The 20074-nt window shown below is 48.1% G+C and overlaps 1 protein-coding gene across 4 annotated transcripts in view; it reads left to right on the top strand.

Annotated features, from left to right (window-relative positions):
• Nucleotides 1-20074, top strand: part of NAAA (N-acylethanolamine acid amidase) — a 539996-nt gene that overhangs the window by 336712 nt on the left and 183210 nt on the right. For all 4 annotated transcript variants that reach the window (XM_069626299.1, XM_069626298.1, XM_069626296.1 and 1 more), the window contains exon 8: nt 18735-18801. In XM_069626299.1, the coding sequence (XP_069482400.1) occupies nt 18735-18801 (67 nt within the window). The remainder of the gene's footprint in view (nt 1-18734; nt 18802-20074) is intronic.

Raw genomic sequence — 20074 nt, forward strand, 5'->3', positions numbered from 1 at the left:
CCACAGCCCAGCCCCAGGACCCAGTTGCCCACCCACACCTGCCTCACCAAACATCATCTGGGGCTAGTGGCAACCCCCCAGTCAGAGAGGCAGAGGGCTGCCAGCTTCACTGCCAATGAAGTTGGCATCCTGGTGGAGCAAGTCCTGGGGCATTATGATGCCCTTTTCTCGTCATCGCGCCTCGACAAGGAAGGACAGAGGGGGGGGATCTGCTCGGACATCGTGGATGCCATCAACACGGTGGGGGTGGCAACCTGTGACTACCAACGCGCCCTGAAGTGCTGGGAGGACTTCAGGTCCAGGACCCACAGCAAGGCCTGGCACCTCGTTGCGGCTCGTGGAGAAGTGGGGCGCCAGGACCAGTTGAGCAACATCCAGATGCAGGTCCTGGAGCGCACATGCCCAGCGCTTCACTACCAGGTCCTCCAGTTGCAGACCTGTCTGGAGTCGAGTGGTAAGTGTCCATGTGTTCTTTTCCAGCGTACTGCATGTTGAGGTGTGGCAGGAGTGTGCAGGGACGTGATGGTGCTGCATGTGAGTCCAGTCAAGCGTGTTCCACATCAATGGTGTCTGTGTTTCAATACATGATGTGCACCAGCATGTGACGAGGCACACATGTTTGCCTGTGTCTGTACTCGGCCATGTTTGTGGTGTGATACATGGGTGCTTATGTCACCCTCATGGACGTGCATGGTGTACATGTGCGTGTGTCTGAGTGGCTAGTGTTTGACTGGGAATCGCCATGGATGCATGACACATGTCCATCTCGATGCATGATTGACTGATGTGGCACAGTTGCCAATGAGTGCTCTGTGACAGGAGGTAGACATGGCCAGATCCATGACTGTCCGGTGGTGTGTGTGCATCTGATGTGCATGTCCCATGATGCATTTAAGGTTCAGCCCCCCTTCTGATGTTCCCACATTGACTTGGAAATGGATGCAAATGTCTGTTGCATGTGCCATGCTTGTTTGTGGATGTGTGTTGCTTGGACTGACCTGTGTGTTGTGAAGGGTGATGATGATAGTGACGTTTGACAGTGCCACTCATGTGCAATTGCTTTGTGTCTAGCAGACTGTGGTTCGGTACCCTGATGCTTGTGTTCAATCTCTCCCTATCTACATCGGCGATTGAGGAAGAGGGCTGGCTGTGCAACAAAGCGGCGGGGATGCCTCCACCAGGCGGAGACGCAGGGTCCAGTCACCCTGCCACCATATGTCATCTTCCGGGAGCGAGGGGACTGGTGCCGCATCCGCTGGCCACGGAAGAGGCAGGTGAGCCCCCACAGGGGCAATCCAGTGCGGAAGATGGTGGTTGGTGGTGGTTGAAGATGAGGAGGAGGCCGCATCAGACCCGCACATGGGGCCTGGACGGGGTGATGCCACCGGTGCAAGTGGTGGAGGCCAAGGGGTAGGAGGCAGCACTGGTCGCCATGGAGGGGCCTGTGCCTAATCCTGTCCCTGATACTGAGACTGCATCACTGTGCACCGGCATGGATGCCTCGGACCAGACCCGTCCGCAGGTAGTGGAAGGGTCCACATCAAACTTGCATTCCTCTACCTGCGGACAAGGCAATCCGTGGCAGGGTTGGGCCTGTCCTAGTCGGTATCGTGATGCGCACACACGTCATTCGTGATGATGTGCGTGCTTCCTGGCAGGACTACTCACGTCATCACGAACAGGCGTGTGCCATCCTGAACTGGCAAGGACGGCTCATTGTCACGGGTTTCCTCCATGTGCTGGGCGCTCTTCCGACCCCCTCCTCCTCTTCACCCACAATGCGCCTGTCGTCTTCCATGCCGTCTTCCGGCCCAGATGCCCCTCTGGACCTGCCACAGCCACCACGGGCAGGCTGGTGGAGATCCCATCCCTGTCACAGTCGGGAGTCGGAGGTCCAGCAGAGGTGGCCACCCCAGCAACAGGACCCCTGGCAATGGAGGATGTACAGGCACCTTCGAGCAGGGCACGTGCACGACGGCCCCGGCGGTTGGCATCTTCCCGGAGGCAGTCGTGGTGGCACAGGCATATGGCATCAAGGCAGCAGCAGGATCGACGTAGGAGGCGTCAGGATGCCTTCAGGGTGTGTTCGCGGGTGCTGCCAGCAACTGAGGCATTTTTCACATGATTTGGCAAGCACGAGCAGGCTACGCAAGTTCACGGGGGTACACGAGGCGCTTTTCATGCGATTTCGTTTGCGCGGGCGGTGTACGCATATTGAAGGTGGAGCGTGAGCAGATTTTCCCACAATTTGGCTGGCACGAGTGGGTTACGTGTATTCAAGGGGGTGCGCAGGTAGATTTTCACACGTTTTGGCTGGTGCGAGCGGGCTACGCGTATTCAAGGGGGTGTGCGAGGAGTTTTCACGCGATTTTGCTGGCGCGAGTGGTGTACGCATTTTCAAGGGGGTGCGCGGGTTGATTTTCACGCATTTTGCCTTGCGCAAGCGGGTTACGCATATTCAAGGGGGTGCGCAAGCAGATTTTCCCATGATTTTGCTGGCACGAGCAGGGTACGCATATTCAAGGGGGGTGCGCAAGGAGTTTTCACACGTTTTAGCTGACGCGAGCAGGGTACGCGTATGCAAGGGGGTGCACGGGTTGATTTGCATGCGTTTTTCCTGGCGCGAGCAGTGTTTTTCATGCGTATACAGGGTAGGGGGCCTGTATGCTGGTACGGGGTTAGCGTGGCCCTTTGCGCCGCATTGGGGATTTCTATGGCTTTTTCTGGCACAAGGGGCGTTCTTGGGGGCTTTACTGGCGCTGCTGGATTTTCGCTGCGCCACGGCTGCAAATGGCTCGGGAAATCCATGAATACACGGTGCGCCACAATGCTCGTTTGCGCTGCGCCAGGCACACGCGTGGCACACGCTCCCTCTCTGCACGAGACACATGCGCTACTCTGCGCTGAATTCTATGAATTGACCCGATTAACTTATAAGGTTTCTGATGAGGCTTTTACCAAAAGCGGGGTTATAGACATTGTATTCCCAGTGCGCCTGTCCTTTGAAAGTACATATCAGATTTATACTTCTCCATCCTTCAAGCGGACTGCTATGTGAAGCCTTTCTTGAATCTTCAGGTACGTCAAACCTGGATTCCTTCCTCAGCCCAAGTTGTCCCTGGTGACTTGTTTTAGTTTTACACTCGCTGCTTGTCCGTATATCTCCATTACAAATGCCATCCATGGGGGCTGGGTTCTTAACAGACTTGGTTGCCTTAGGGACCTTAGTGGATGTGTCAGTGATCACTTGTTTATCACTACTACTCTTTTGAGAGCAGCATGTAACCACTCCCATCACTGCAGGAGCATCCTTTGTCACTATCATACATGTGTTCAAACCTACTTTATCCCTGTCCCCACTTGTTCAGTCAATAATAATTCTGACCATCTTTCCACCTGAGTTTGACATTCTTTGTCCACCATTCTGATTTTTCTCCACTGACCATCATACCAGCACTCATTGAAACATTAGGGCATTTTAGTAGCCATTCAATAATTCCTATACATTTATCCAGGCGTGCAATATCTTTATTCCATACCTAATTTTGAGCCCATATAGCCCTTTCCAGATCTTTTTAAGACTGGGCTACACTGACCGTAAGTGGCGAAAAAGGCAGAGAGACAACTGATTCTAATCCCTGTTCAACATTGCTGCTATCTCCTGGCCCAGAGTGCAGCAAGAGCAGCAAAGTATCACTAGACAGTTGTTGTAGACCTGCCCTTCGAGTGGGGGCAAATAGGAGGGGGTGTTCCTACTGCATGTATTAAAGTATTTTCTTGCAGTATGTTCTTGTTGTTTTTAGGGTGCAGATAAGAGGTGTAAATCAGAGCCGTGGAGTGGAGGATTTAGGAGTGAGCTCAGTAAGAAGGTAGTGAGAGGTAAAGGGAACATAAAGAGCATTGTTAAAGTTACTAAAGGCTTCTTCATTGGATGGAAAGGTGAGTTCAGAGTAGGAGGAGAGAAGGTTATGTGGACCAGAGAGGTAGTCGAGCAGTTTGGAGGAGAGATACTTGCACTTAGCAATAGCTGTAGTAGATGGAGAGAGTGAGGAAGAAGGAGGAGTGGAGCTTGAGGCAAAAACAATAGTGATCGCAGTCAGAAGACACAGTGGAGATATTAAAGGTGGAGAGTTCAGAGGAGATGAGAATAACGTCAAGGGAGTTTCCATTTGAGTGGGTCTGCAGAGAGTGGCCAGAAGAGAGTGAGTGGTTAAATAGAAGAGAGTTAAATTCAGCAGCTAGAGCAGCAAAGAATGAGGGGAGGTTGAAGTCACCAATGACAATGAGGTGGTGATCAGGAGGGAGAGAGTCAATTAGTTAGGAGACGTGGTCGAAGAATTGACCTACCGGACCAGGTGGCCAGTAGAGATAATATGTATACGCTAGGGGCAGTAATTGTAGCAATAGTGTATTCGAATGAGAGGTAATTAACTGGAAATAGCGGAGTAGGATAGATAGGAAGTTTGGAGGATTAAAACAGTCCTACACCACCATCACCTGCCAGTGGGGCGGGGAGTGTAAGTGAAGGTGTAGGGCAGCAAGGGTTGCATGGACAGAGGGAGAGATCCAGGTTTCACTCAGGGTAATGAGGTAAAGAGAAGGAGAATGCGAAAGCAAGTAGTTGGAGATAAAGGAGGTTTTATTGCAGACAAGACTGTGCATTCCAAAGAGCAATAGAAAGAGAGAGTGAGGTGTAAAAGAATAGCAACATTAAGTTTGAGCAACAGAGATGTGCTGGGGTTAGATGCAAGAAGAGGATGTTTAATGGAAGTTAGGGTTGGAGTAGATTTGGATAGAAGAGGTAGTGGAGCGAGAAGAGAGGTGGTGTCAAGGAGAAGAGATGACAGGGATGGCAAGAGAGTTGAGATGTTCTCAGTGGCGGAGAGTGAAGAGAGAAGTAGAATGGAAAGGAATGCTTGTTGAGGTGTGGAAAACCTGCTTCCCCCTCCTCCTTTCGGTGTATCAATGAGTAAATTGAAAGCCTATTTTTAAAGTTATTTCATAAGAAACTGATGAGCGACTTAGTAACTTCCCTGACGAAAGAGTTTGAAATCCAGATCTGTAGCATTTGAATTAGAAAAAGAAACCTCAGGAGGATGTTCCTTTTAATCAGCATCAACCTGTTTATCCATGGCAAAACCAATTTAGAAGCAAGTCTCCCTTTATCTTGCCTCTGAGGACTAGGTAGTTGGCCTCAAATAACTTTGCAAACAACTTTTTGAGTTCGACTGTAGATATCAAATGCTCTCCCCAAAGACTCGCAAAATGTAAGATCCTAAAAACTTTACTCAGAGGAACCCCATTTCAAGGGAAGAGTCACTGTTTTATTGAGATGAGCCCTGAAACCTGAGAGGGCTCAATGTCTATCCAGAAGTTTAGTCAAGTTTGTTAAAATTGTCACTGGTTCTGTAATGTGCACCAACATATTGTCTGCAAAGAGACCTTATTGGTTATCGACCTTGATCCTTCTAGTAGTCGCTTTGGCCAAGGGTTCTACAACCACAACAAATAAGACAGAAGACAGTGTGCATACCTTTGTTCCTCTTTCCAACACACATTTTCGGAGGCTATCCCGTTTACCACAGCCACAGCACTTGGACACAGATATAGCGTCCTTGCCCCTCAAATCCAATGATGGCCTATGCCTATCCTAGGACGCACTGAGTACATAAACAGCAACTGACCCGGTCATATGCCTTTGTGGCATCAAATGTTTTCAATACAGGGTCAGTGGTTTCCTTTGCTAAGGCCATTAAGTCTAGGATTTTTCCTGTGTAATACGCCCCTCTTATAAAACTGACTTGATTGTTTTGTATTCATTTGTGTAAAAATAGGCTACCCCTTGCTCCCATAATGCCGGAAAAAAGGTTACATCTGTATTTAATAAAGACATAGGCTGATAAGAGCTGCACACACTCCTATTTTTGTCCTTCTTTGGGGTGACTACAATCATGGCCTCCTCAAAAGACGGGAGCCTCTCCCCCTCTAGGATTGAATTGAACAGTTTGAGAAGAAAGGGTGGTGAAATAATTCACATATCTCTTATAGAAGGGAACCGTAAAGTCGTCTGTACCTGGAGCTGTCCGAGACTTCATTTTTTGACCACACTCAAGATTTCTGTTTGGGTAAATGGGGAATCTAAAACCTCAGCTTCTCCCTCATCAATCTGCAGAGGTATAGGGTGTCAAAAATGCTCCCACCAGTTTACGCGATCCCTTCCCATTGTCGGAGTACAGATGTTAAAAGAAACGGCCAAACCTCTGCGCTATCTATCCTTACCTTTAATCCAAAAGACCCCCGTTAATGCAACCGCTGAGCATGTAATTCAACAGCCAACAATGTGGGGGCGTTGTTACTCTTTTTATGGAAGGGCTGTATGACGTACCAAAGCTGGCAAACCACCCTATTTATCAACAAAGGTCTTAGCGTTGACCTCCTGTGTTGCACCTCCTGTATGAGGGATTCCACATTTTCTATTTCAAAGCATAGGAATCCATGGGAATGGGAACACTGAAGCACTGGCTCTGTTAATAACAGTGCTGGTGCTTCAGTGAAAATTCTGCAGTACAGGCCTGAACTACTGGCAGATCAGTTCACTGTCCCTGCCGGCAGACTTGTAGTTTGCCAGTCTGGAAAAGGTGCTTTTTTCCAGACTGGCAAACTTGTATTGAGGGCCCATTGTGTGTAGGCAATTAATATTAACTGTGAATTGTTTTTAATACCTTTACCGATACATACTCCATTTTTTAAATTAATTTTGCATGTCTTTTTCCTTTTACAATTGTAATTAGTCCCAATTAGAAATGTATTTTTCAAACTTTTGCATGATAAAAGGCTTTCATGTATACTATTTTGTTTACTGTTTAACCTTTAATTTAAAGCCAGAATAAAGTTATGTTGATTCATTGATAGATTGAAAAAAAAAGATGCAATAGGATTGATCCTTGAGGTACTCCACACGTTAGCCTGCAGGGACATGATCTGAAGAAATGATGTGATCCAGCACAGAGCAGGGCCTCTTAATCCAATGATTGGCAGGATTTCGGTGGCCAGTAGGTAGCGTTAACTACATGATTTGGTGTTCATGTTGGTTTTTAGGACGTCCCATAGAGCGCATACAGTGGATTGAAATCCTCTCGGTCTGAATCCATGTTGTAATTTGTGGATGTGGTTGTTGCTTTTCACAAGTTCCCTTGGCTGCTGCTAAGTAAACTTGTCAGATTTGTGTGGTAAGTGGTGTATTGGACAATGGTGGGTAGTTTGCTGGGCCAATGACACTTGGCATGGGTTTTTTGAGGGGAGGCTTTCCATAGCCCGTTTGGAAAACATGAGCAAAATTGTATTGTTTCATGGAAGAGTTGAGGGAGCTTGGAAAGGGGGTGCTAGTCCAAGTTGCTTAGTTATTGCTCTGTAGATGCTGGAAGAGGTGTGTTGGGGGTGGGTGTGGGGGGAGCGGTGGTGCTGTAAACCACAGGGTCGGGTCATATCGCCATAAGCACCCGCAAAACTGCAGCGCGGATGGTAAAGGCTGAAATATATTTTAAGAAAAAGAAAATCTCACCGTCTGCCCGGCACATCTGATCTCTGACAGGCTGTGCGTCTTAAATGTTCAATATGCTGACGTAATCAAGACTGAAAACGGACACCCTCTCAAAGAAGTGGATTCTCGGACAGAAGGTGAGTTAATCTTTTTTCATTTAAAGCTCTGTGTGCTTTGGGGTGCGCACGAGAGGCACAGGGTGAGGGGTGCACTGGGGGAGCTCGGAATGAAGGCTTATTACAGTGAATACAGCCTGGTTCCAAGCTCCTTGATTGGCCAGCGCCCCGCTGCTAATGGATCTAACTTCAGTGTTGGATTTTTGTTAACAAAGAGCGGCTCTTAATGACTCTAGAGGACCTCAATATTTTCCTTGCCTCCTCCAGATATTAAGATTGCGCCACTCAGGTAACACAGCCTGCATTTGGTTTGGTCCTAACTGGTAGTGCACTAAAACATTTTCGGCAGGTTTGCATAGACACCCCTCTGTTTTAACATGTATATTCCTCTTCAAGAGTTTAAATACCCACATTGAGCTATGCTGATGACACAGTTTTTATAGCAAGAACTGCGAGACTTGCTGTTAGAACTGTATTTATTGGGCTTGTAATCTGTCTCTGTTTATTGTATGTCACCTTATACTGGGCTCTGATGCACTTCAGTTGCATGTTCAAGCTGTATAAAAACATAGAAACTAATACATGGCGCTCTGGCGGATCTGCAATGGAAGGAGGGTTGGGGTTTGTTAGTGGGATTGAGAGGGAGAAGAGCAAGCAAGCTTTGATGTGCTGTTGTAAGCTTCAGTTCATAGAAACCGGTCACTGGTCACTAGTCACATTGGTTTTTGGTTGGTAGCCGTCATTTGGTGTTGATGTATGAATGTGCATAGTTTGGTTTCGTGTTGGGTTGTGTGTTGTGCAGTGCATGTGGTTTGTGGTGCGGAAGTATGGTTGTGTTCATTTCAGAGTTTTCAAGTGAGTATGGATAGTGGGGAGTTTTTAGTACAGTTAGGAGCAACACATTTCTACCCCCAACAATCCATCTAAGTGCGATATAGGTCCCACCCACAACAATCCATCCAAGTGCGATACATTTCCTGCCCCAAAAAATCCATCTAATGCAACACATTTCCTGCCCCCAGCAATCCATCTAAGTGTGATAAATTTCCTGTCCCCTGTTTGGAAAGATTTCTCTTTACAGCACCTTTCCCTACATTTTTATGGACCCCCAAAAATGTTGCTTTTTATTTTTGAATTTGACCTGAACTTTTTGCAGTGCAGTGAAGCATTGTGCTTCACTGCACTGGCTTTTGTTAATCTGTCATGGGGAAACGGACATGTCCTTCAGACTGTCAATACTCGGAAACCTTGTTTCCCTTAGTCTTGTTACTTTGTTGCCGCTTTTGGTAACTTTATATCACGTTTGGTAACTTTTTATCATTGTACAATACATCTAATGTATCACCCTGAAGCAACATCTAATACGTGGACACCAGATAGCGATACGGAATTGGAAATTAATTCATGTGGCCAACCAGAGCGAAATATCCCAGTGGGGCCACAATAAAATATACCAGGGTGCAATATCGTAGCAGGGAAGACATTAATAAGCGATACCGGGAAAAGGTTTGGTGTGAGGATGCAATGAAGAAGGGAACCAGAGAGCGATATCTCAGTGAGGTAAAAATGAGTAGCAATTTACCTAATGGTTGTCTCAGTACAGCACCAATAACAAATGGGTGACCAGGGAGTGATTTGATATAGTGGGCCAGTAACTATTATGGACAAGTGAACAATATCACAGTGGCGTAACAGTTAATAAGTGATACCAGGAAACAATACCAGGCGATCAGGGCGCAATTAAGATGGGTACTATGGAGCGATATCACAGTTGGGCAGTAATTTATGTGGAGAATAGAGAACCATGGCAATAGCAGGTTGTAGCCCTTTACCTGACTGTTCAGTGGACCCAGTCCAAGACAGTAGGTGTCAGGTGCAGGGCAGTGGAAAACAGGTGTCACCCTTTTTTATGGCCCATCACTGGCTGCCCGGAATGGGGAGTAAAGAAATAAATTAACCAGGGTTCACTCGCAGAGAAAGGGGGCAAATGTTTGTGAGATGATTTTTCAAATGTTAACTGCATTTCAGTGCTTTGAAAGTAAATGTTACATCAAAATACTCCTTTAAGTACACGAGGCATGTAACATCAGTGAAAACTGATTTGGTTTTAAAGACGGAGGGAAGGTGCAGTGAGTTTTCACCCCAAAGAACCTTTTAGACAGGTTCATGAGAGTGTGGTTTGAGCCCATGTAGTGAAGATGTGACTTTGTGAAGCTCCCACTGTGATCCTGCTCGATCCTCGTAGCAGCTTTCTTACACGGCTTATATCTACACCAAAACACACCCCCAGGGTGTGTGAAGCCAGTGCCTAATTCACCAGCCTTTTCCTGACGCAAATCAGAGCCGGCGAACTGACTTATCTGCGGTGCAGCCAGAACCTCACTGCGCTCATGGATGGCGGCCGTCATGAAGCAGATCGAGATTACAGCTGCGCCGCCTCCCCTGTTGACAACTGGACCGTCACCCAGGGCCTGCCAGCTCTGTATGCCCCAGGCCCCGGGCCGTGCAATAGAGGGCCTGGGGGGTTAGGCGCAGGGGGGGGGAGCGCAATGGCGCAAAGAGGCAAGGGGAGGGGCAGCCAGGTGGCGCCACCGCCCCAGCGTTGCCAGGTCATCCCTAGTGTGACGTCCACTGTACCCATGATCCCTCACGCGTGTAGGACCCTCAGATTGTTTTTTTCCGCCATACTTGTCGGAAGCATTGCGCGGAGTTCCCTGGCTTTCAGCCATAGTTTGCTAAATATCATATAATTTCCCCGTTCTTCCACTCCCATGTCGAGACATCGAAGTTCGAAGATCGACGCCGGTCCGGAGAACAAACAACCGTCGAGACCTGCACGACAGACTTTGGGCCTCGGAAGGCCTCTGGACTCGGCCCGGCCTTGGAAGGCTTCTGGCCTCGGCCCTGCAAGTAGGGAGAGTGGGGGGTGGAAACATACTCTACACTCTTATTTTTCCTACACACGCTAGCCCGCTGCCACAGGGTGCGTATGGAGGGTACCCCATTTAAATTTTGCCCCAAGTGCAACCGCAAGTACCCTTGGGTTGACAAACACGCCACCTGTAACCTCTGCTTGCCGAGGGATCACCCCGAGGCGAACTGCAGAGCGTGTAGCCGGTTCAAGGCTAAAACACTAAAGGACCGCTCGACCAAACGTTGGGCCCACCACGCTAGGCAACTCGAGGCCATGGAAGCGGAGGGCGCCTTCAGTGATGGCAGCCACGCCATACTTTCGGATGGCGAGGGCAAAGAGGTGTTGAAAGACGCCCAAGCGCAAGTCCCCGACCTCAGAAGATTGTCCGGCAGGGCAGTTATGGGGAACACACCCGGCAACACGAGCGCTACCCACACCACTTCTACACCTAAACACTCGAAGTCCAACCGAGGCTCAACACGCGTGTCGAGTTCTCGGAAAGAGGCACGAAGAGAGCGGTCCACCGAATCGGTGTCCTCTGGGCGTTCCCGGTCAAGATTGCCGCATGACACGAGGCAACCGTCCACAGTTGCCAAAGGTGCCTCACTCACCAAAGTCACAGAGGTATGTTTGTCAGAAGACGAATCCGACCTCCAGCCCCCCCAGGCCGCACACCAGAAGTCGTCTCCAGCAGACCGTTCGGCGGCTGCTTCCGAGTCCCAATGTGCTCACTCGAAGGAAAGAGACACTACCCCCGAATCTCGGCACCAGGCGTCGAAAAGCTCAGAGAAGGTGAAAACATCAGGGAAACACTCTTCTACTCATGGGGAAGGGGGTGAACATCAGAAGAAACCATCTCACCCTTCTTCTGCACCACAGACACATAAGGACAGTTCAAAGTCTTCAGATAAGCATACAGCCAAGACCCCTGTCCAGGCCCCTAGGTCCAAACTAGGAATAGAAGGGGAACCCTCTCAGGAAATGGTCATTCCCAGCTCCAAAAAATGGACCAGTGAAGATATAGACATGGTAATGACTAGAATGTCTTCCCTAGCTGACTTCTACTCCAAGAACCCAGAGCACTTCCTCACCTATACCCCGGACAGTGCTACTCCATCAGGATCCAGGGACCCTCAGCCCCCTACTAAGAAACCTTGGGTTGTGACTCCAACTCAGGGACTGACTTCAGACCATTTTTACATACAGCCTTACACTCCGTATGGTGAGGATCCACAACAGTACGATGAGGATCCAGACTTGGGAATGTTGGATGACCAAACTGGGGTGGACTATTATGGGGGTGACGAGGGCCAAGAGGGGGAGGAAGATGACGTCGCAGAAGTCTACAGGATAGACTCTCCTGTTCACAAAGAACCTCAGGTTACCGACTCTCCAGTAGACAACAAGCCCCTCCTAAATGAGGTCTTGTCTAGAGCGGCGGAGAACTTCTGCATAGACACTCAGGGGGCACAGGAGGAGAGGGACTTTGCGGAAAAACTGGTGGGAGAGAAGGGACCCATTGCCCAAGTCATTCCAATTCTCAAGTCCATCCAACGGAGAATTTATCCTTCCCTTCTTACTCCTAACCTCACCAGGGCCGTAAACCCCACAATCGAGAAACTCTTCAGGGCCGCCCAGTCAGACCCACTTTACATAATGGGTCAACTGAAGCCTGACTCCTTGGTAGTTACTAACACCAGAAAGAGGGCGGGGACACCTCTATCATCATCTGAGGCCCCCCCACACAAGGAGAGCAAGAGAATTTACGGGTTGGGAAGGAAGGTAGGCTCCACTTCCGCTTACCAGACAAGGATTGTCAACACCACCACTCTGCTGGCAAGTTACAATTGCCACCAGTGGGAGCAGGTAGCTGCCCTCATTGACTCCGCACCGGAACCACTAAAGGGCCAGTTGGCCCAGGTCGCATCGGAGGGAAGAGCCGTGTCCGGTTGCATCCTTAAAGCAACCTTTGATGCCGCCGATAACGCGGGCAGGCTCATAGCAGAGAGCACGTCATTAAGAGGCATGCTTGGTTAAGACAGTCAGGGTTTAAACCTGAGACACAAGCATCCCTAATTGAAATGCTGGTGGAACCAAATCTCCTATTTGGCAAGGTGGTTGACGCATTAAAAACTGACAAAGACGAGTATGATACTCTGAAATCCCTGGGACAGTTGACCAACAAGCCCCCTAATCAAAGAGGCAATGGTAATTTTCATCGCCCACGCGGCCAGAATTCACAAAGGGGCTCCAATTATACAAAGGGGCGCAGGGTACATGATGGGGTAACAACCAGCAGACTACCCAGAGTTACGGCAGAGGAAACAAAAGGGGCCGTGGTAGAGGCAGCCCCAGCAGAGGCGGCACGCCTCCTGCAAAACAGTGACGCTGCGCTCAGGGTCCCTTCTCACGCATCCCCAGTAGGGGGACGCATTTCCAACTTCACCCAAGCTTGGGAAGGGATCACATCAGACAGATGGGTGCTGTCCACAGTGTCCGCAGGATACTGCATAGAACTGCTCGAGCGTCCCCGGAACCACTCTCCACGTCAAAAGATACATTCCTTGGACCACCAAAAGATCCTCCTCGAGGAGATTGTCAATCTTCTAGCAAAGGACGCAATAGAACTCGTCCCAGGTAACCAGGTAAACAAGGGTATTTGAAAGTAGATTGATGTGAGATATACAGTTTTACTCAAATGCGCCAACCTTTTTAGGTAAATTTAGTGCAGTGAGTATTCGAGTTATGAATTCAATTGACACATTTTCAAAAAGGAAAAGAACAAAAATAGAAAAAAAGTAGAAAAGAGAGGTCTTCAATACAATGCTGCTGTTCTGTAATGCTGTTTATTTTAAGTTTCACATGTTATCTTCACATGTATAATTCCATTATCCAAGTGTTCATTCCACACTTAGTAACTCAATATGCAGAAAAGTTCTCAAATTGTAATATCTGTTTTTCTAGTTTTTAGTTTCCACGCACTCACTCTCGACACGTGTTTCCCCATTGCTTTAAACAATGGTTCTTCAGGAGAGCATATCCTGGTCAAATTAACATCTTTATCAGAAAAAAACGAGAAAAAGAAAGAAAAGGCCATTGTCACAATTATACTTTACAAGTTGGCTTTTTAGTCTTAACAAGATATATAATGTTTTCTTGTTTACTCAAGGGTATTTTTTCAACTTACTTCCTTGTGCCACAGAAAGATTTGACAATGCACCCAGTATTAGACTTACGCCCTGCAAACAAGTATGTCAAGCCCCAAATGTTTCGCATGACTACTCTCCAACAGGTAATCCCCCTCCGAAAAAGGGGGGATTACATGGCAACATTGGATATGAAAGATGACTATTTTCATATGTCCAGTTTCCCAGCGCACAGAAGATTCTTGCGCTTCAAGGTGGGCAGTCAGCACTACCAGTTCAAGGTGCTGCCCTTCGGTATAGCCTCTGCTCCAAGGGTATTCACCAAGGTACTGGTGGTGGCGGCGGCACATCTGCGCAGGGAGGCAATCCCAGTGTACCCTTACCTGGACGACTGGCTCATCACGGGGGAGACCCCAGTAATTTGCAGATCAAACATTCAAAGAACGATCAACCTCCTCTTCGAATTGGGTTTCTCCATAAACGAGAAAAAATCAGTTCTGGTGCCAAGCACCTCCAAACAGTTCCTAGTAGCTGTCTTAAACACTCAAGAGGGGTTGGGCTTTCCATCAGAGGAAAGAATTTGGAATCTACTACTGCAAATTCCTCTATACCAGCCCGGTCGCCAGATAGGGGCGCGCAAAGAGATGCGTTTGCTAGGCATGATGGCGTCATGTATTTACCTGGTCCCCCATGCGCGCCTACGCATGCGACCCATGCAAGAATGGTTGGCGAAACCGTGGTCTCAGGCAAGTGGTCAGTGGGACGATCTAGTGGTCGTTTCGCCAACACTTGTACAAAGTCTTCACTGGTGGACAAGAGAGAAACTGTCAAAGGGGAAACCCTTTTACGATCCAGAAGTACGGGCTGTAGTCCCAACAGACGCATCCCTGTCGGGGTGAGGAGCACACCTCCTTCACCACACAGCTCAGGGTCTCTGGTCTCACACAGTAGCCACGAATCATACCAATCTGCTAGAGCTTCTGGCAGTATTCAGAGCACTTCAAGCGTTCGAGCCCCACCTGTTGAACCTGTCAGTGCAGATCCTGACGGACAGCACAAAAGCGATGTTTTACCTAAACAAACAGGGAGGGACTCGTTCGCCAAATCTGTCCAAGCTTGCCCAGAAAATTTGGATATGGGCACTCAGACGGACCATTTACCTGTCATCTCAGCATGTTCCAGGGGATCTCAATTCGCTAGCGGACGCTTTGAGCAGAGATCCCCTACCAGAAGAACACAAATGGTGTCTACTCAGAGAAGTCGTAGAAGACATCTTCTCACAGTGGGGTTTCCCCACTACAGACTTATTCGCCACAAGCGAAAACAGGCAATGCCCAGGATTCGCATCCAGGTTCCCTCAGCCAGACTCCAAGGGGAACGCCCTGTGGATGAACTGGTCAGGAATGTTTGCCTACGCTTTTCCACCAACCCCTCTCATGAGGAAGGTGGTCAACAAGATGCACAGGGAATCGATTACGCTCATCCTAGTTGCTCCCATGTGGGCGAGGCAACTGTGGTTCCCACACCTACGCAGACTAGCGGTGTGCAAACCCATCAGATTCCCGTGCTGGTACAACGTACTGTCCCAGCACCAAGGTCAAACAGTGCATCCTCAACCCAGCTCAATTAACCTGGCAGCATTGCTCCTGAAGTTATAGAGTTTGGACATCTCAATTTACCACAGAGATGTATGGACATCCTAAAAGAATCTAGGAAACCTAACACGAGGCACTGTTACTTTGACAAATGGAAAAGATTTGTCATCTGGTGCCAGAATAAGCAAATCAACCCGGTTGATTGCACTCCTTCCAATAGTGTCACATACATGCTCCACCTGCTGGATGCAGGGTTGGTATTTAACTCACTCAAGGTACACCTGGCAGCGCTGTCAGCCTACACCACCTCCCACAACAAGGTTTCGTGGTGAAAGGTACCAGTGGTTAAAGCCTTCATGTAAGGGGTAAAGAGACTCCACCTTCCAATTTCAAACCCACCACCTGGATGGGACCTTAATGTGGTGCTTGCTAAGCTCATGGGCCCACCCTTTGAACCCATGCATAAAGCCAGTCTCAAACACCTGACCTATAAAACTGCCTTCTTAGTAGCCATTACATCCATAAGAAGGGTCAGTGAAATTCAGGCTCTGTCAGTGCAGGATCCTTTCTTTACTGTTCATAAGGATAAACTGGTTCGACGAACACACCCTAGGTTCTCACCTAAGTTCATTTCTAAATTCCACGTTAACCAGTCCATTGAGCTTCCGGCCTTCTTCCAAGAACCCTAAAGCTCTGCTGAGGTGAAACTACACACTAGATGTGCGAAGAGCAGTCCTCTACTATGTAGACAAGACCAGGCCGCTAAGAAAAACAGACCAACTGTTTGTCTCCGTAGCTACAGGCAGAGAAGGAGATCGCGTCTCTGAAGGTGCCATCTCCAAGTGGATAGTCAATTGTATCCAGCTATGTTACCCCCTTTCTGAAAAGACTCTGCCTTTTACGTAGAGAGCCCACTCTACAAGAGGCATTGGGGCCACTCTGGTTTTCATTGCAAATGTACCCCTTGACACCATTTGCAAAGCAGCTACATGGAGCTCTATTCACACTTTTACTCAGCACTAGTGCATTGACACTCATTCCAAGACAGATACTGAAGTGGGACAAACGGTTCTAAGACATTCATTTTCTCATGGCCCTTCTCACATCCCACCTCCTTCTTCTAACACTGCTCGCTAATCTATGCACAGCATGTGATCTAAGCAGATTCCACAAGCCTCAGAAGGGATACATTACTCACCGTAATCGTATTTCTGATGCTTGTATCTGCTTAGATTCACATGCGCCCGCCCTTCCTCCCCTCTGAGAGAAGGCGCATGGATGCTTGTAGTCTTATCTTTCTATCTGCTTAGATATTCTGTACTCACGCTACTCCTCATGCTACTTCATGTCAGAAAAAATACAATCTGAGGGTCTTACACGCGTGAAGGATCATGGGTGCAGTGGACGTCACACTAGGGATAGTATTACTGGCACGCCCTGTGTCGACGCCCATTTTCGAGTTTCGAAAAACAAACTGTAATACTCTGCAGCTTCCACTAGATGTCGGCCTATGCACAGCATATGAATCCAAGCAGATACAAACATCAAAAATACGATTATGGTGAGTAATGTATCCCATATGTAGAGTGGATGAGGGCGTCCAGCTGAATGGGTTGGACAGGGATTTTGCTAGACCTCATGTATGACCACTTTGACCTTTTCTGGTGGGTCTCCTACGGCCTTCTGGTATCTGTAGTTTCCTCAATATGGGATAAACCAGGGTTTCTAGATACAGCACACACGTGGTGCCGGTCCCCTCCAGCTGGTCATCCCTTTTTACAAATTCACAGTTCTTTGAGCTTCTCTCAATATGCCACTTTGCGACTTTCATTCAACACAGCCCGGTTCTTATTGGTTCTCTTTTCAACTAACTGGCTGTGAAGAACCGCTTGGCTTTCCTTATATGTGGAGTCGAGGCCAATACCACGGTAGCAGGAGTCTTCCCTCACTCCTGCTTACTGGCGTAGGCATGCCCTGTGTACTGTGACATTTGCTGCAAGACTGTATAGCTATTGTTCTTCGGCTTACGTTTTCTTCCTTGAACGTTTCACTGGTTCGGGCTGGAAAGGGCAAGGTTTCTTCTCTCCTTGGCGCCCTCTCGATTCTCGCCACCTTTCTCCTTCTCTTAAACTGCCGGACTTGACTAGCTGTCTCATTGTGCGGTCTGCCTTGCTTGTACTGTGCTCTTTTGTTCAACCTTTCATCCCTGTGAGCAAGGGAAAGGGCCGTCAGGTGTGTGTGATTCTGGTCAATTGCCTGACTTTGCCTGGCCCTTGTATTGGGACATGTTAGGTAAACGTCTCTTGTGTTAGTCTGTACTCTTGCGTGTTGTGCGGAAGTGTTTGTGTCGGAAAAGGGGGGGGCAGTGTTTTTGAATGTCCTACGTGGTAGGATATGGAAAAAGTGTTGAAAGAAGGGGGAATACGCATCTCACTTGTCAGCGTCCCAATTCCACTCCCCGTGGATCCCCCCCCCCATCCAGGTGATCCTCCCCCACTGGTCCATCCCCAGGAACTGAATCCAATAGCGATGGTCATGTCCTGGCCACCTGGATGACAGAGCCCCGGGGTTTAGCCAGGGAGACACCTTCAGGTTTCTCACAGTGGCCAGAGAGTAGGAGGGAAGGAGCTTGGGTCCCAATGAGAAGGATCTCTGTTGTACTGGCATTAAGGCAGAGATTGTTAGCAGCACACCATGCCTGAATAGCAGTCAGACAGTCCAGGATGAGAGAGGAAGAAGATGGAGCAGTGGAGAGATGCTTGAAGGAGAGCGGTGTATCATCTGCATAACTCTGAAAGTGGGGCGAGAATGCAGTCATTAAATCTGCTAGGGGGGCAAGGTAGATGTTGAAGAGCCTCTGCGAGAGGGTAGAGCCTTGAGGGAGACCACAGGTGGAGAGTGTGATGAAATAGAGAAAAGGGCCCAGTTGAACTGGGATGGTCGGTCAGAGAGAAAGGAGGTCAACCGGTCCAGTGCCAGTTCTGTGATACCAACGGTATCACAGAGCCGGTTTTGTAAGCTTGGCATGATTGACCATACCAAAGGCAGAGGAAAGGTCAAGAAGGATGAGAATGGAAGGAGAGTTGGAATCGAGATTTGAGAGCAAGTCTTCACGGGTGTTCATGCGTGCAGTTTCCGTGCCTCTGGCTGCTCTGAAGCCAGACTGGTGCTCGTGGAGACAACCAACAGATTCAGTGTGGTGGATCTGCTGGGAGATGACTAGCTTCTCCAAGAGTTTGCCCAGGAAGGGGGTAATGGAGATAGGGCAGTAGTTAGCTGAGCAGGAGCTGTGTAAACAATATCGCAGAGTTGTTCTTTTCTATTGATTGATGCCTAACATTTTTTCTCCCATTTGCTATTTTACATACCATAGATATTGTTATGAAACCTGCTTTTAAGTGTCCGGTCTTTTTGTATCCATAGAACACCAGCCAACAAAGCAATGAATGCAACTGGACAACAGAATATCAATTTGGACACTCTATATGAGGTATGTATCCTTTTTCTGTATCAAGTTCCACATAACACAGTTACATCATCTCTCACTATGATCCCTGATCCAGCCCTAAGATGCACATTATATTGTAAATATTGTACATATGTCTTGCTGCCAGAGGGCTCAGGTAAGAAACCCAGCTGGGATTGTAAACTGCAATATTGATGTAAAAGAGTATGCAGGGTGCACATAACAGGAGAAAGAACAGACAAGGCCAATAAGAATAATGAGACAGGAGAAAAAGGCAGACTGACATGGTGAACAAGAAGGGATGGGAACCATGTATTAGGGAAACACTTTGGAATCCCACTAGCCGTGTACACAGGTCCCACTCAAGGCCACCCACGGAAGAAAAGGAATCCCAATGCCTCTCTATAGGTTACTATTACAGACACTCACCTTGGAAGCCACAGAAATGGGGCAGCAAGAGTGACTCTTGTGTCTGGATCCCAAGGCACAAACAAGGGGTCGTGTACTGTTTCGGCAAAGTAAATTACATTTTGGTAATTTACTTTGGCAAAATGACCTCATGGTGGTAGATAAAGGTATGTATGCATTGAAGGGTATGGGAATAAGAATAGGAGACTGGATGGGTAGGGGTTGGGTAGAGGGGCTAAGGGGGCTGCCCATTTAAAGAAAATGAAAAAGCAGGAGGTCATTTTGAGGTCATATCAGCAAAGTATATCACCACAAGGTATTTTACTTTGATGAAACCACATAGAACCCAAGATGTATACTTATATGAGACAAATGTATATATATGGGTCTACCTAAGGTATATAGTAGATGCCTTCTGTGAAAGATAAATGAACACACTGTTACATGAGATACGCTATAGACTACAGGTAAAACAAGACAAAGGAAATGCAGAGATTGTCTTCTCTGGAATAGGAGCCAACCTCTGCACAAAGGAATGCACAGAGGCACATGCAAAGATGCTAGGCCATAAAGACCGCATATGAAAACTAAGGCACAATAACCATATACTAAAACGACACGTCAGACACAAGGTTCGTTTTCCAAACGGGTCTGGTTTATTTCAAAGTATTGTCAGTCGGCCGACTGGATCTCACAGCCTCACGACGTGGTGTTCCCAAACACTGTGAGATGCGAGAGAGAGCGTACAGCGCTCAAGCAGCAATATATATACATTATACATAATCTTTGAAGGCAATTCAATCCGCCCACATACATGTCATTCAGGCTAGGGTTCAGTGATTGCCAATTATGACGCGTTATGACAAGTCTTCATTCAGCCTAAACATAG

The sequence above is a fragment of the Ambystoma mexicanum genome, chromosome 6p (assembly GCF_040938575.1).
Source record: "Ambystoma mexicanum isolate Mex_15411 chromosome 6p, UKY_AmexF1_1, whole genome shotgun sequence".
Lineage (NCBI taxonomy): Eukaryota > Metazoa > Chordata > Amphibia > Caudata > Ambystomatidae > Ambystoma > Ambystoma mexicanum.